The 17623-nt window shown below is 39.1% G+C and overlaps 1 protein-coding gene across 1 annotated transcript in view; it reads left to right on the plus strand.

Moving 5' to 3' along the window:
* The first annotated feature begins 1923 nt into the window (after nt 1–1923).
* The window catches only part of LOC108240847 (probable G-protein coupled receptor 149), a 20945-nt gene continuing 5245 nt past the window's right edge, over nt 1924–17623 (plus strand). Inside the window, exons 1-4 of the mRNA XM_017424643.3 lie at nt 1924–3216; nt 7593–7773; nt 8787–9268; nt 17216–17359. Coding sequence (XP_017280132.1) covers nt 2242–3216; nt 7593–7773; nt 8787–9268; nt 17216–17359 — 1782 coding nt within the window. The 5' untranslated portion in view covers nt 1924–2241. The remainder of the gene's footprint in view (nt 3217–7592; nt 7774–8786; nt 9269–17215; nt 17360–17623) is intronic.

A 17623-nucleotide genomic window follows, 5' to 3' on the forward strand; every position in this document is an offset into this window, starting at 1 on the left:
ACGTAGGCACACACACACACACACACACGTTCACGCAAAGTAGGTCACCTTGATGTGTGGCTCTAATGTCAGCCTGTGCATCCATGTTTGCGTGTGCTCAAGTGCTTATTTGCACTCTTGTGGATTTTTTTGTTTTCGTCCCCTCGTGTTCCTCTCTGTGTCCTCGTGGCCTTGGACAGTGTTGAGTCACTGGACTAGCTGCAAGTCGCTTAGCTTGAATTCAAAATGTAATTTTAAGACTTGAGGTCAAGTGCATTCACATTGTTGCATGTATACAGCTGAAACAGAGGAGCACCTACAGATAAAGACACCATATGCACGGACTGTGACTACATTTGTCTGGCTTTAGAGTGCTCAAATGTTTCCAGAAATCTCTTAATAAACAAAGCCGGCTGAATGTCACTATCTTTGGACCACCATGACGATAAATGAACACCCATGAACCATTTGAGCACACGGAGGAGTCCTTCAGCCTGAAAATCCTTGAACACCACAGGGAGAGCTGAGACAAGGATTTACGCACACATACAGGCACTCTCTGAAGCTCTCACAGGCAAACGTTTAATGGTTTTATCTGGTTGGACGCATCTTCGACTGTCGTCCCTATTTAACCTACAGCTAACACAGACATCAGACTGATTAATTACAGCTTAATAATTCATTAAGTGCTATGCCTCTGTGACAAACAAGATTATGATGTACTTCTGTAGGACAGCTCCCATTTGACTGGGTGAGACAAGGTTAATTTTTTTCTTTGACTTCAGTCCTCATTACCTTGAGTTTTCCTTCTTTAGGAGAGCTTCTGCGGTGCATTATTACTTGCATGGATAAACAGATGTGTGCGGTTACTCTGTGCTGATGACCTGCATCACATGATCAAGAGATGCTGAACTCATATTTAATTCATGTCTACCTTCAGATCGTAGCCCTGTGTTTGAGTTTCTTGATTCCACCTAACTGGTTAGGGGCTCAGAAAACAAAACAAAGCAATGAAACAGAACAATGAAATGTTATTCAGTCTCAGTAAACTGTCACATTAGTTTCCCAGTGGAATTACAGTGACAGACCAGGGGTTCTGTGTGAAGGTTATGAACCTCTAATAAATTTCCTGTTGTACAGAGCTATATGAACAACCTCAGTTTGGAGAACTCTGATATTGATGTTTTGGAATTGAGGTGTCAAAGCATATTTCTTGTTTTATTTGTAGGATTTTGGTATATCTTAATTAATATTTGAACATGATAGTCTTTGCCAAGACTGTCTTGGCAAAGACGGGTTCAAAACATTAGTATCAGAATTCACAGCACTGACATCATATTCAAGAAACGGTACCATTATGTATCTTTGTGCTGATGACTTGAGAGCATTGTTGGTGTTAATCACTACTAGTTGTTGTCAAATGTTTTAGTGCATCAATAATGAAGACATAAACACGAGTGCAAACCTTTATTGTTGTTAGCATGGAAATGGGCAGCCAAACTGGACTTCTATCTTCGATTAAAGCAGTCCCGGTTGGCACGGGCGGGTTAGAGCTTACTAAACTCTTATTGAACTCTGTTTCTCCAAACAATCGAAGAGTTATCTACAACAGGTAAGACACTAATTGTTTATAACCTTTCCACAGAGCCACGCTTCAAAAGTTCTGAAGTATCACTTTAGCCACAAAATGCTGTTCCTTAAGAAAAAGTCGGGGGGGGGGTTTGCAGATCAAACGGCGGATAGATTATTTTTCTTTAATATTTTATTTTATTTTTGTTAACACAGGTGGCCAAATGCCACACACCCAGAGGGAAGTTCCAGTGGGAGGTGTGTTAGAATGATCTAACACAGCCTGATGAATTGGAGCACTTCCACGCAGACACGCTTGTAGTAAGCTGCGTTTGGCTCAGCCCCTGAGTGACTTGCCGCGGAAGGGAAACGGTGATGACGACAGCGCGTACATCGGCTGCTGGAAATCAGAGATGCTCTGGTTCGAACGGTGAACACAAGTGCCTGCCAGCCAACACGCTGCCAGCAAGCTCCACATCATCCAGGGAAGCGGAAAGCTTCGTGCGTTCGCAGATGGATCAGAGACGGATGCGCTTTTTTACTCTCCTATCGCAGCAACTCTGATTTTGTTTTAGTTTTTTTTTAATTTTTTGCCTGTCTATAACCAGGGCGCGTGTTCACATACAGTCATCTGGAGCAACTTTACAAGCAACTGAGCCTGATTTGAAGCGATCACAAGTGCCCAAACTGAAGATGTCCACGACGCACCACAGCTCCCCTGCGCCCAACCAGAGCTATCTGTCCCCAGACAGTTCTGAAACGGCGGACCCCTCCGGGATGGAGACGCAGATCCGCCTCCTGCTCTTCGGTTTGTGCGTAACCGTCGCCGCCGCGACTTTAGTCGGAGGCGTGTACTCGCTGCTTTCGCTCCTCCGGATGAGGAGGAAGACCTCCCTGTGTGTCATCGTGGCTTCCATGTCGGTGGACGACCTGCTCAGCGTGGTGCCCCTCTCCCTGTTCATGCTCCTGCAGTGGGAGACCCCCGCGGGGGGCGAGGGGTCGGGCCTCCTGTGCACTTTGTCGGGACTCCTGTACGTGTTCCAGGGGGTTTCCAGCAACATGAAGGCGTGCCTCATCGCCGCCTACACTTTTTATGTCACCAAGAGGTTCGGGGTGCTTCGGTCCGTGCGCCGGCCCCTTGGGGTGCTGTGGGCCGTCGCCGTCGTGTGGGCGGTGAGCCTCGCCGTCAGCGTGCTGCCCCTGTGCGGATGGGGCAGCTTCGCGCCCGCCTCCCTCGGGTGTTTCCCGGAGAGCGACAGCTTCTACGTCCTGCTGCTCTTCTCCCTGTACTCCCTGTGCTTCTGTGGGTCCCTCGTCTTCTTCACGCCGCTCACCTACCAGCTGCTGTGCTCCAGAGAGCCCCAGAGGAGCCTGCTGTACCCGAGCTGCTTGGACATGTCCAGGGGGCTGAGTGGCTCCGCGCCCCTCTGCGACCTCCAGTCCTTCTCCCGGGACAGCCTGGACAAAAGTTTGGGCGCGTACAACGAGCTGAGCCCGAGTTCGTGCGGGACGGAGACGAGAGAGAAAGAGAGCGGCTGTCTGTCCCCGGTGTCCGTCGGTGGACAGAGGACAGCCGCGGCTGTTGGAGACACACCGGTGGTGTTTGCACAGAAGCGCTTCTCCATGATTCTGGCTGTGGTCCGAGTCGTTTTGTGGATGCCAATGATGGTAAGGAGCCAGAGTAACAGAAAAAATACCAGAGGAAGTCCAAGTGTATGTTTTATAAGCCTATAAAAAGGATTATCCAGCTTGATTTTACTGCTTTGGCGATTTATTTTCTTAGAGTGGAAGAAAAAAGCAGAACTATTTGGCTCCACCAACCTTTTTTTTTTTTTTTTTTACCCAGAATGGCTATGAAGGGAGGCGGATGTGCCATCTGTGCACATCTACCAAACAGCTTAATGGCCAAATAATAAAAAGCAGCCTGTACAGTAGCAACAGTTTGAAGAAATAAATACAAAAATATACGGATTCCTGAAACAAACCAACACTTCTTTCACTTTCCTAATTTTGTCTCTTATAATGAAGAAAACACATGAGTTCTAATAAAATAAATCTAAACAAAAATACCTTCTCACAGACTGACAGAACCTTGAAACTTTTTTGTGCGATCTTGTATGATTTGTTAGTGTTTAGAGTAGGTTTTGTGAATGACTCTTGGCTACTACCACACCAAATTTTAGATCAATATCTATAAAACTCACTGAGGTATAGTCATTTTTGTGTAGAGTAAGGCTGATTAGCGGTGAAGGCCATTTTGACTTTGATGGACTCCAAAAGGCAACTAGTTGTACATATACGCTGAATTATTACTTTCTGACAGTTTCTCTGAAATTCATTCATTGGCTTATGAGATATTTTGCAAACAGACAAACTGGGTTGAATCCCAATCGATAATGCCAAGGTTTGAACCAAAGATGTTGTCCAGTGTGTTGTGCTCAAAGTATGTGTTCGGGAATAGCTCAGCTTCTGCAGCACTAAATTTTAGCTTAGTGGTTGATAATAAATTAACAAGGATATAAATGAATGAAGTAGTAAAACTTCATTTTCTGAACCAAAACCCATTAACAAGTCCCTTTTGTTCCTTGACATAAGTATTTTATCTGAGGTGTGAAATTTCCTTTTCCTATTAACTTGCTAAGCCTTGATACATAAAAACAATCTTTTAATAATGTAACAATAATGTTTTGTCAAATTAGCGTCCCCAAAAGGACTTGAGAACAGTAGTTTTCAGGTTTTAATGAACACCTCTGGGCAGCATTCATTAAGCTGCATTGTGGAATAACTAGTGTGCTCGCTGCACAGACAGTGCCACTTGATTATGCTGAAAAAATTAAAAAATAAACTTGAGGTGATAAAGTGCTGTGCAAAATAAACACTGTAATGAGCCAACATGGAAATGATCAAAAGTCAGAGATGATAAGTACCAAAACAATGTACAAATGTAGCTGATGGGAAATGCTGTGAATACATCTTTTATTTCATGCAGTGAAATAATTTAGTTATAGAGAATTTAAGGAAGGAACATGAAAGTTTGTTTTGTCTAGATTATGTTCTGTTAAGATTCTCCTCACATCCAGACATTTACAACCCCAGCTCAGAAAAAGTTGTGAGGCCATGTAAAATATGGATAAAAACAGAAGGCAATAATTTGCAAATCTCATTAACCCATAGCTTATGCACAACTGAATATAGTAAACACATCACTAGTTTAAACTAAGAAACTATCAGTTTTAGAAAAAAAAGTAAGGTAATTTCAAATTTGATGGCAGCAACCCATCTCAAAAAAAAGTTGGGACAGGTGCAGCAAAGGATGCAAAAGTAAACGGTACAAATAAGAAACAGTTAAAAAAGCATTTTGTAACTAATTTCATTAATTGGCAACAGGTCAGTAAGAGGATGGGTTGTAAAAAAAAGGACTTTAGAGAGGCTGAATTTCTCAAAATTAATGGGCAGAGTTTTACCACTGCAAAAAACGTGTTCAAAAATAATTCAGCATTTTTAAAATATTGTTTTTTTAATGGAAATTTGGGAAAACTTTGAATATGCCACCATCTTCAGTTCATAAATTCATCAGAAGCTTTCAAGAATCTGGAGACATCTCTGTACCAAAAGGACAAGGCTGAAAGTCAGTATGATATGCCCATGATCGTTGGGCCCTCAGGGGCCACTGCATTTAAACCAATTCTGATTCTTTTCAGGACATCACTGCATGGGCTCAGGAACCCTTCCATAAATCACTGTCTGTGAGCACAGTTTGTTGTGTCATCCACAAATGCTGCTTAAAGCTCTATAATTCAAAGACAAAGCCATATGTGAACACCATCCAGAAAAAACGTTGACGTCTCTGAACCCAGGGTCATTTAAAATGGACTGAACCAAATTGGAAAACGATTCTGTGGTCAGACAAATTCGGTTTGAAATTCTTTTTGGAAACCACAAATGCCACTTCCTCCATATTAAAGAGGAAAGGAACCATCCAGTCTGTTATCAGCACATGGTTCAAAAGTCTGCCTCTCTGATGGTATGGGGGTGCATTACTACATCCACATCTGGAAAGGTGCCATCAATACAGAACAGTAAATGCCGGTTTTAGAACAACATTTACTCCCATCCAGATAATGGCTTTTTCAGGGGAGGCCTTGCCATTTGTTGCTGCAATCAAAATCAAAAGGATCTTTTTTTATCCTAAAATTTATTCACAGATGATTTCGTAATTTAAACATATGATATGTTTACTGTTTTCCATTGGGAATAAATTATGAGGTTTTTGGGATTTGCAAATCATTGCATTTATTTTAATTTACATGAAATCGGGGTTGTATTAGTTTTAAGTTCAGCTGAATGTTGAATCTTTTTATGTGGTCAAAAAATAGATTTACAGAGGATTAGCTGGCACCATAAAGTGGTGTGTCTAATGCATCTGTTCATGTCTTATTTTGGCTCAGATGTAGTCAATATATGATGCTTGGCCAAAAAGACAAAATGAAAGCCCTTGCCTGGATTTAACTAAGCAAAGAGCCACCCATTGGAAAATCTGCATAGTAATTAATGTTTTCAAGCTGCCAAAAAGTTATTTAACCCAAACAAGAAGCAGTACGCAGCGTCTGACTCCTTAAACAGCCATGTCAGAAAACATTTTGCAGTTGATGAAATTATAGGTCTGCACAGAGCAAACAAAACAGCTAAAGAAGTTGCTGAAAGCACTGATTAGAAATCAAATGCAATATTAAAACTTAAAAGGTTTGATGGTAAGCTATTCTATTTGAGAACAAAATCTGGCCTGATAAAATCCCTAACGATTATAAATTTAAAATGCTTAAAATGTTTGGTGAAATGAAAGAAAAAAAAAGAATATTTACAGTGTAGAACTCTTGCTGAGCAGTAAAAAATAACAGCATTTCTATGTGAGCAATGAGAGCACAGCTCAAGGTTTTGGGACTGAACAGCTATGTAGCCTTTAGAAAAGCAATTATCTGTGAAGCTTGTTTAAAAGAAAAGTTTCAGTTTGTGTAAATGTTTTTGCCGATGTCTGTGTTTGTGTTTGTTTGTCTGGTCTGTTAGAAAAATATCTCATGAATCGCAGAACCAATTTTATTGAAATTCTCAGAAAGTAATTTGTGGGTTATTATCTATATTTGATTAACCTTTAAAGTCAGCACCATTCAAGATGGCTGCCACAACAAAGCAATCTTAGCAAACACAAAAATGTCAATAATTTGGTCAAGTTTACAGATATTGAGTTCCAATTTGGTGTGTGTTGGGACAGATCTCCAACTTATACTTTGAAGTCTGATTGTTTGTGCAAGATATGTGTTCTAAATTTTGCCATTAACTGTTGGCATCGGCTCTGTCCAATTGTTAGCAAAATATACAATGAACGACTGAACAGACTTTAATGAAACCTTCAGTAAGTAATCATTGGGTTGACAACAATAACTATAGGACTCAATGCAATTCAAGATGGAAAAAACATAAACATGACTGTATGTCAGCCAGTTTTACAAATATCGTAATGGTATTTTCAAGGTTTGACCAAAATGGCCTCAACGCCGTCATTTTTTAAATCATAAGATTATCTTAGTTTACAACTCTGGCATGGAAGATGGTGGGCGAAATGATTTCCTTCAAGGTGAGCGAGGCCTTTCATCACTAATGGACTGGTCACCGCAGAGCTCAAATTTTTATTTAGATTTGTTGGGATGTGAAGATAAGGTTATGCAGCAGCTCAACTTTACTTATTTCAGTGCAAGATTTTGAATAAAATTCTTTCAGTTCCTGTTGGGAAAAAAAATGTATAAGTTTATCAAAACATTGCCACAGGGAAGCAATAATCATGAAATATCAAAGTGTGAGACCTCTTCTTTTTGTTTTATGAGTTCTCGAATCCAAAACAAAAGAAAATGAAAAGCGAAGAAGCCTAATCTCTGTGACGTTTGTGAATATTTTTTTCTCATCTATGTGTTCCTTGCTTCATGTCTTCATGCATTTTGAATAGCTGACTCCCGGGTGAATTAATTCCTTCTTCTCCTGTTTGCTCGCAGACTTTGGTGCTCATACGGCATGCAGTGAACGTGCGCAGCTCCTCCCTGGAGACACTGAGCTTCTTCCTCACTCTGCTTGCACCTGCGGTCACTCCCCTGTTTGTGCTGTCTGAGCGCTGGATCCACATGCCGTGTGGCTGCTTCATTAACTGCAAACAGAATCCAACGCAGGAACCTTCAGGTAGATACGTCATGTCATTTATCAGAGCACAGCCAAACATACTTTTACAGAATGAAACCGAGAACATGAGATGAAGGTGGAGTGATAATGCGTATGCTCATGTCTGTGTGTGCATTCATTTGATAATGGTTGGCAAAATATTTCATGAACCAGTGAACGAATCATAACTAAATTCTTAATTATTGAATGAATATCTACAACTACACCATACCAGCTTTAATTATAAAGCACTTTAAACAAGCCCAGGACCAAAGTTCTGTACAATAAATAAAACATTACAGTTGTCACAAGACATAAAATAATTAAAAATTTAAAAAATTCAAAATAAAAAAAAACCCAATTCAAGATGCCGACCCAATTCAAGATGGCCACCACAGTAAACAGACCTTAAAAAGGACAAATATGGCTATAACGCCACAATTTTACAGATATTGAGCTGTAATTTGGTGTGATAGTAGCTGAAACTCACTCATACCACATGCTTCAGGCACTGCACATAGTCAGATATTTTTACTTAAAACATTAGCAATAACCTTTAGTATCAACCCAGTCTGTTAGCAAAATATTTCAGGAACCATCAGACAGACCTTAATGAAACTGTCAGAAAGTAATCACCAGATGTTTGTGTACAACTGACTGCTTTTGGAGTCACCCCAATTTAACAGGGCCGCCACAAGTAATTAAAACACAAAAATAGGTTTTAACTAAGTCAATTTTAAAAATGTTGAACAAAAATTGTTTGTGGTAGTAGCTGAAAGTCTTTTCCCATGATATACCGTGAGCATTAACACATTTCGTAACATCTCACAATATCACATAAGGTCACATTAGGTCATCTGGTCATTTGTTTAAAGCATCTTTCTCATCCTTCTCAGCATAAGATCATTTTAGTTTAAATCTCTGGCATGAAAGGTGGTGGGCGGTATGCATTCTTTCAAGGAATGCTAGGCCTTCTGTATGATATTTGAAAGAAATGCTGAGAAAGTCTCTTTTGTGTTCTGCTTCATTCACAGTGATGAAAAGAAAGTTTGAGTTCAACCTTTCATTCCAACAAGGCTATGGCGTCTACAAGTTATCACATGCCACCAAGTCTCACAGCAGCCCCCCCATGGAGAAGCCCAATTATCACAGCCTTTTCAACTGTGACTTCTCAAATCCCCACCTTGACGCGCTGGAAAGTGGCGGCCTCTCTAGGCTTAGTCCCAACTTTGATTTCAGCACCTCACCCCCAGTGGACAGCTCCTCTCGCTCAGGCCTCCTTTCAGAGGCCCAAGGAGGAGAGGCGCTGGCTGACTGTCCTCCACTGCCTCACGAGAACCACAAAGATGGCGTCCCATTGCTGCCTCCTCATCATCGGGAAAAGGATCACCATCTGAACGACTCCTCGTCGGTGTTTGAAGGGCCAGAGAGGAGGCTGTCACACGAGGAGTGCCGGAAAATTGAGCTGACAGACTGGGAGTGGTGCAGAAGTAAATCAGAGAGAACACCCAGACAGGTACAGCGCCGTCCGAAGTAGTTCCCTCACTAATGTCATTTTGAAGCATTAAATTGAGCCATTTGTGTGTGTCATTTTGTGTTTTATGGATGTCAACAACTAATTTTTCCACACTCGCCAAGTCTGCTGTTCCCCTAAAGTGACCATTTATGAAGGAATAGTATTTCAAAACTATAAAACGAGTATGATTTTATTAGATTGTGTTTAAAGGGGCCATTCAGTGTGAATGTTGAGTGGGGGATTACTTTGCTGATGATAGCTGAAGAAGCTGAAAAAGAGTTGTTAAAATTAAAAGAAGGGGCACACTAGCTAAGTGTTAAAAGAACTTAACAGCTATAAAAGCAAAGCACTAGCTAAAAGAGAAAAAAAAGAGCAAGTATGCTAAAGCAGATTTCAAAATGAACAATGCTGTTGAACGAATTGAAAATAGTTTTATGGGAAAAATATTTGTAACTGTTATGAAATTAGATATTTTGGTAAATTTAAAAATGATAAAAAAAAACAAAAGTCTTCTTATCCATCTCCTGAATGAGCTAAACTTTGTCATATATGAAGTACTAAAATAGCACAAAGTATGCAAAAGCAGAAAACAGGCAAACAATATTGTAAATAGTGAATCACCATTCACACAACGATTTATTTATTTCAGGAGACTACAGGTTTGTAGCCTAAAGAACCACCTTTTAAAGATGTGTTCAAGATGTGTTGTTTTGTTTCCCTTTTGTATTTGTTTTGTTTTGCTTTTCCAACTCTATGATACTTTCTAAGATTTAAAAGAAAGCCTGGATGCTACGCATGTGATTTAGATAAAAAGGTTGCCTTCATTGCTCTCCTCTCCTTTGTTTTCCCTGCATATCTTTACATGCCTGAAGCTTCGGCTCATTCTAACTAATGGAGCAATTGATCAGAACACTATCAGATGTCTCTCAAAAACAAAAATTGCATTCATTACGGCTCTAAAACTCCAGAATCCGACTACCGCACCAGACTCAGCTCGAATTATTGATTCAGTCTGCTGAATTTCTTAAGAGGAAGAAAAACAACAGGACTTATAGATTCAAGTTTTTTTTAATAAAAGTTATATGTCCTCTAATTTTTTCATGAAAAAACACAAAACAAAAAATATCAACAGATTCATTTTTGATTCAAGTTCAGGGAAGAACAGCTTGTCTGTTCAGTATGCGCTGCATTATGCATGGTTGTCTGTCTGGCAGAAGCTGAAGTTGTGCTCAGTCAATACTTAACTCTATCCAGTGGTAAAAAAGCCAAAGAACATAAAGAGTGAAGCTGAAGGCAGGTTGCTGCAGGCGTTTAGAGTACCCTAATAAATTCTCAATCTCCTTTCTTCTTTGTTGTTGATATTATTTTCTCTCATAAAAGCAGAGGCTTTATTCTCTCTGTGTTTTTCAAGACCCAAATGTATTATAGTCCACCACCATAAAGGAAAGGCAGACAAGAATGTTTTTGCCTGTGTCTGTTTGTGCTTGGGGTTGTGTGCCTGTTTGTTACCAAAATAATGCATGAACAACCAGACAAATTTTAATGAAAATTGCAGAAAGTAGTCAAAGGATGCACAACTACATCTTATTAACTTTAGGAGACAAACCGATTCAAGATGGCTGCCACAGCCGACTAACATTAAAGAACAAGAAAATGGCCATAACTCAGTCAATTTTACAAATATTGAGCTAAATATTGAGGGTGGTAGTAGCTGAGACTGATCCCCAACACATATTCTGAGCGCTGACAGATTGTGCAAGATCTTTGTTTAGAATTTTGCCATCAGCTATTTGAGTCAACTCTGTCTGTCTGTTTGCAAAACATCTCATGAATCACTGCATGGATTTTAATGAGACTTTTAGGAAATAATCATTTGATGTACATCTACAACCGATAGCCTTTTGAAGCCAAACTAATTCTAGATCACAGCCAGTTGACCACAGAATACACAAAAATAGCTATAATTCAGTCACTGTATTAGATATCGACCTAAAGTTTTGTGTGGTTGTACACAAGAGTCATTCACAACCCATATTCCAGCACATAGTGCTACTCATTGCACAAGATCTCTGTTTAAAACTTTAGCATTAACTGCTGGCGTCAACTTTGTTTGTCTGTTAGCAAAATATTTCATGAACCCCTGGTTGGATTTTAATGAAACTGCTGCTCAGACAGCAGCAAGCTTTGAAACTGATTCATAACTTTGGGTAAAACAACACAATGAGCCTGTTTTTGAACTCAGAAAACCTGCTCTGGGATTTAGACATATGTGATAAAAATGAATATAGGTGCACACAACAACTCCCGAACACGCTGACGTCTCTTTCTTTCCTCTTTTCTTTCTCGGTTCCACTTACGAGTTTGAAATGTTTCTGGTTTGAAAATCACCAGAGGGGAGGAAAATCCACAGAGCGTGCAGCTTCAGCCTGGCTTTGGCACTCATTTTGCATCATGTATAACTCTGAGATGCTCACTGTCGACTTGTGTGCATGTGTATGTGTGTGGGTGCATGTGTCTGCCCTACTTCTGAGTTTCTTAGGAGGGAAGTGTGTGTATTATGTCTCCTCGGGGCTTATTCATTGATTGGAGTCTGAAGATGTAGAAGTATTGTGTGCGTGTGCTATGTATTTACAGAAAGAGAATTAAAGGCCTAGCCTTCAACGACCTTTCATGCCAGAGAGGGACGAAAGGTCAGAGTAAGTATGCTTAAGTAGATGGATTTTTTTTTAAAAAAGAAACAGAGTTATGGCAGTTTTGGTCAAACTTTAAAAAAAACTCTATGCATGATCTTATGCAATATAAAAAGGTATCATGCTCAGAGTACAGTATGACTAATCATTAAAAGGCAAATCCCTAATCCCCAAATCCATGCATAAGACATAAAAAATAGATAAAATCTCCCAAATCCACCTGACCAAGTGACACAGTTTGTGATTCTGTTTGTCCTGGTTGTGTTTTGTTCCTCGTTAGCAGACCAGATGTCATTACCCAGCATCCTCTCCTCTTACTGTCGGAGCCTCTGGCCTTCAGCGTCTGAAGGGACAGTTGGAATTAGAGCTTAAAGACGTGTTTACCCTCTCTGTGACATTCTACTCTGTTAGCGAGCGCAGAGCTCGAGGTGCTGTTCCCTGAGGAGGGCTGAAGATCTAATGTGTAATCACATGTAAGAAGGCACTGAAATCCATCCACTCTTCAGAGAATTCATCCATGGCTGCATAATAAAAAATGTCCAAGTGGGCTTCAATGTATGGAACATATGAATTATTGATATAGAGCGGACATAAATATAACACGACTAGAGAAAATGCTGCTACTGTGTCAGGATTTGTTGTGGCAAAGCAGTCATTCAGTAAAATGTGAAAAATAGCACAAAAGGGAAGTTTTTATCACTGAAAGCCAAAGGTGGATCATAATATATATATATTTGTCTGTGTGTGTTTATGTGTCTGTCTGTAACCAAAATAATTTATAAACAACTAGTTTAATTTCAGTGAATCTTGCAGAATGTAATCACTGAACATACCTGCAGCTGATTAACTGTTTGAGACAAACCAATCCAAAATGGCCGCAACAGCCCACTGACCTTAGGAAACACAAAAATGGCCATAAATCAATCATTTTTATGGATATTGTGGAAAAGTTATGTGTGGCTGAAATACAGCCATTCACATCACATATTCCAAGTGTTACTCATTGCACAAAATCTTTGAGTACAACATTAGCATTAACTGTTGGAGTCAGTCCTATTTGTGTGTTAGCACAATGTCTCATGAAATACTGAACAAATTGTATTAAAATATTGAAATACAGAAAGTTATCATTGGACGTACATCTACAACTTATTAACTTTTGGAGTAAATCCAATGTAAGTTGGCTGCCACGTCTAATCAGCATTAGCTAGCACTAAAATGGCTTTAACTAATTTTAATATTTTATTGAGGAAGCTGGATTTCTTTCCCAATAATGGATATTATAACAGTGTTTGCTTAAGCAAACCATAATGCTTGCCAAAAACCTAATGAAGTAATTGCCACTGAGTTTTATTTTTATAACAGAATAGTTGGTAGTCTGCTAAGTCTGGTCAAATAAGTTCAGGTTCTACATCACAGTCTAAACAAAGAGAGAACAGAGTAGTTCCAAACAGTTCTATAACAACAGATAAGACTGAGAACTTACATTGGAAGTCAAAACTAAAACTAGTTTGTTATGGGAAGCCAGGCTTTGAGCCTTCCAGTAAAGTTAAGGACCAGTCTTCCATCCATCCATCCATTTTCTTTACCTGCTCCTTTCTGGGTCGTTGGCAGCTGGTGCAGATCTCCAGCCGTCATTGTACAAGAGGCGGGGGGACACCCTGGACAGGTTGCAAGTCCATCACAAGGTCACATAGAGACAAACAAGACAAACAACCATCCGTGCTCTCACTCACACCTAGGGACAATTTTAACACAAGTCCTCTAAAAAAAAGTATATCATTACTAATAAGGATAGAGGCCAAAATAAAGCTGCTAAAGGGCGATTTTTATTTCAGTCATATTTAGTATCTCAATTTAAAAATCTAGTTGATTAATGGCTACACCTACCTTAGCAGTGACTGGGAACAGAAGTAAACTGTGACTATAAACAAAAGTGAAGTTTCAAATTCAAGTGACTATGAAAAATACTTGACTGGATGGGGAAAACATCACTTAAGTAATAATACACATTTTCTGTTCGGCAAATCAAAAAAGGTTGTGTCCTGCAGTTCAGTTTAATTAGTGTCATTAGAGTGATCCTCATGCAGGTTTCATGTATTAGTGCTTTTTTAGCAGTGTAAAACTTTGAAATAGCTGTTGGAATTTCTTTTGATTAAAAGTTCTAAAAGATTTCCGACTGCATGGATAAACTGAACATATTCAACTGTACTGGCACCTCATTTGAAAGTTGTAGAAACACTCATTCACCCATTCTTTACACCAGCTTGTCCCTGGGCTGGAAGGTGCTGATGATTATTTTCTGCTGTCACTGAGCAAGGGTTGAGGTTCATCCTGAACAGGTCACCAGTCCATCACAGGGCCACATAGAGACAAACAACTGTTCATTCTCACACCTAGAGCCAATCTGGAGCTGCCAAAAAAAACTAACCTGCATGTTTTTGGGCAGTGACTTCAGAGCCCTCTTGCTGTGAGGCAGCGGGGCTAACAATTGCACCACTATGCAGTTTCTGTAAAAACATGGCAGGAAAAAAAAAGAGTCAGTGTCACAAAAATAATTCCTTAAATTAGTTTCAATTTAAAGGCTTAGCATTTCTTGAAGGAATGCATATTGCTTTTCATGCTAGAGTTTTCAACTAAAATCATATTGTGTTGAGGAATGAGAGAGTGGTAGGTGTTTTGGTCAAACCTTGAAAATAACGTTAAGATTTCCCACTCAGAGTATGTATTCAGCTATTTTTAGCTTAACATCTGTAAAATTGCCACTGGGAACCATCACCATTGAGTTATAGCCATTTTTGCATTGTGTCTTCTTGTGTTGTTGACTCCAAAAGGCATTCAGTTATAGATGTTTGTCCAATTAATTTTTAAAGGTTTCGTTAAAATCTGGCCATTAGGTCATGGGATTTTTTTTGCAGACAGACAGAGTTTACTGCAAATAGTTAATGGAAAAGGTTTACACAAAGATCCTGTGCAGTCTGTTAATGCTCTGGATGTGTGTTGGGGATGAGTCTCAGCCACACCAACCTTTAGGTCATTATCTGTAAAACTGACTGAGTTATAGCCAATTTTGTGATTTTTAATGTCAGTTGTATGTGGCAGCCATCTTGACTCATGTTGACTTCAAAACATAACTAGCTGTAGATTCAAGTCCAGGGATTACTTTCTGCAATTTTCATTAAAATGTATCTACTGTTATATGAGATATTTTAGTTAATAACAGACATGTGAACACAACCACACTGATATGAGTAAATATATTATCACTCTTTTGGCGAAGAGTGATGAAAATGTTGTTTTCAGTCTGAAGCCACTTCAACATTGTCAGAGCAAAGTACTCCAGAAATCTTTATATTCATTCTTATTTATGTCAAAACAAAACCTCAGCTTTGTGCTTTTACAACATTGTGCTTCTCACATCGCTGTGTTTGTGGTATCAATTGATTTGACTCGAAGACATGTTTTCAGCTCAACACTGTGCGCTTTCTCTCCACTCAGAGTGATGTAAAACATGATGGCAGGAAAACAGACACTGTCACGGAGAACAAGACACTGACATCACCTTTGGTTCTGTTTTGCATTACAGACCTAATCAGATAACCACATTTAGCTAGCCTAAATTATTTATAGGTTTAATGAGACATGCTGCAGCCTACCCACTGGTGGTTCGCCTGACTCCTGCGGGTAATATGCCCCATCTCAAGCACATTATCTTGACAGAGACTCACTTCCATGCACTGTGTGGTTAGTCACTACAGAAACACTGATATGATATGTAATATGATTAAATATGAGTCATATTAGTGCTATAATGATATTAAAAAATAGCAAACTGATAAGGAGCCCAAAGGAAATTTGACTGATGCATGAAATAAATACATTTATCTATTCAGATAAAATGACTTGATGAAAAATTCTAATAGAAGCTAAAAACAAATTATCTGACATTCCCATGTTTTTGTTTTAAACATGTTCCTAATGTCCATTACCTGTAGGTCTAACATCTCATTTCTGCAGCAGTGTGCTGTTCATGAGACTTTGAAAATGTAAGCCTCGTGAAGTAAACACATTCATCTCCCTTCTCCTGACATCATGAGTCCAATCCAATCTCAGCTTAAACAGCAAGAATGAAGTGCAAAAGTGATCTTGTTATTGACGTAAAGGTTCAGACTCTGCTCGTGATGAGCTAAGACGGCAGCGGGCATTTTGATTTGTCATTGCAGGAGAACAATGTGAAGCATTTTGTTTGTTATATGAAAGCTCAGTTCCAATAACTGCCATTAATATACAGCATTTTAAGGTTTCATTGTCAGTTCAGAGCCTGTGGCGGAGTTTGTGGTGGAGCGATGCCAAAACCCTGACCTATATATAAATCCTTTACCAGGCGCACCTAATGGAATTAAGTTCTAACTAGAAAAATAGCTGAGTGATGAATGAGTTTGCTGAAGTTTGTTGAGGAAGCTGAGTTGTTAAAGCTAAAAGAAGCAGAGAGCTAGCGAAAAGCTAAAAGAATTAAAATGCAAACTACAAGCTAAAAGTAGCAAAAAAGTTAGCTAAAAGTTCAAATTTAAAAATGGTTAGCTAATAGCATTAAAGGACCAACTAAAGGCAAAAATTAGCACAATGCTAGTTTACAGTTAAAGACATCACAACACTACCTCAGAGTAGCAAAACAATAGTTACAAGTAGTAAAATGCTGGCTAAAAGATCAATTTGGCAAAAATCTAGATAATAGTTGGAAGTATCAAAAGGCCATCTCAGAGTATCAAAAGGCTCACTAAAAACTAAAAGTAGCTAAAGACTAGCTAAAAGCTAAAAGTAGCATGAGAAGATCAGACTAGGGCAAGTAAGCTTAAGCAGATTTCAAACAGAACAATGTTTCTGAACAAACTCAAAAGTTCTCAGTGTATTTCTGTACACTGAAATTCAAGTATAAGAGTTACAACAAACAAGACATCACACCCATCTCCTAAATGAGCTGAACATTTTGGTATTTGAATAACTAAAATAGCACAAAGTATGCAGAAGTAGTTAGAGTGCAAAAAACAAACACAAAAACAGAACAAACGAATAAAAATCAGGAAAGCAATAACATGAATACTGAATCAGCATTCACACAATAAAGCTATAAACTATGACAGTACAATTACCAGTCCAAAAGACTGCTGTAAAAAAGGTATATCGAAATGAGAGCACTGTTCCAGACACTTAATATTTTCTTCTGTTTTTTTCTCCTGTCCATGGTTTTCTTTTGCAGAGGTCATCAGGTGGACTGTCAATCCCTCTGTGTGCCTTTCAGGGCACTGTATCTCTGCAAGCACCCACGGGCAAAACGCTCTCTCTTTCCACCTATGAGGTCAGCAGCGATGGGCTCAAGATCTCCCCCAATAATGCCAAGAAGGTAATGACCTTTGCCCCCGATCTCTTCTTCTAAACATCTTTTTATTAGAACAGACTTTATTTCCTATTTCATCATAATGCATTAAATAAACAGGTTGACATTTGGAATATGTGTATACAGGTGCTGGTCATAAAATTAGAATATCATGAAAAAGTAGATTGATTTCAGTAATTCCATTTAAAAAGTGAAACTTGTATATTATATTCATACATTACATACAAACTCATATATTTCAAATGTTTATTTCGTTTAATTTTGATGATT

The sequence above is a fragment of the Kryptolebias marmoratus genome, linkage group LG2 (assembly GCF_001649575.2).
Source record: "Kryptolebias marmoratus isolate JLee-2015 linkage group LG2, ASM164957v2, whole genome shotgun sequence".
Lineage (NCBI taxonomy): Eukaryota > Metazoa > Chordata > Actinopteri > Cyprinodontiformes > Rivulidae > Kryptolebias > Kryptolebias marmoratus.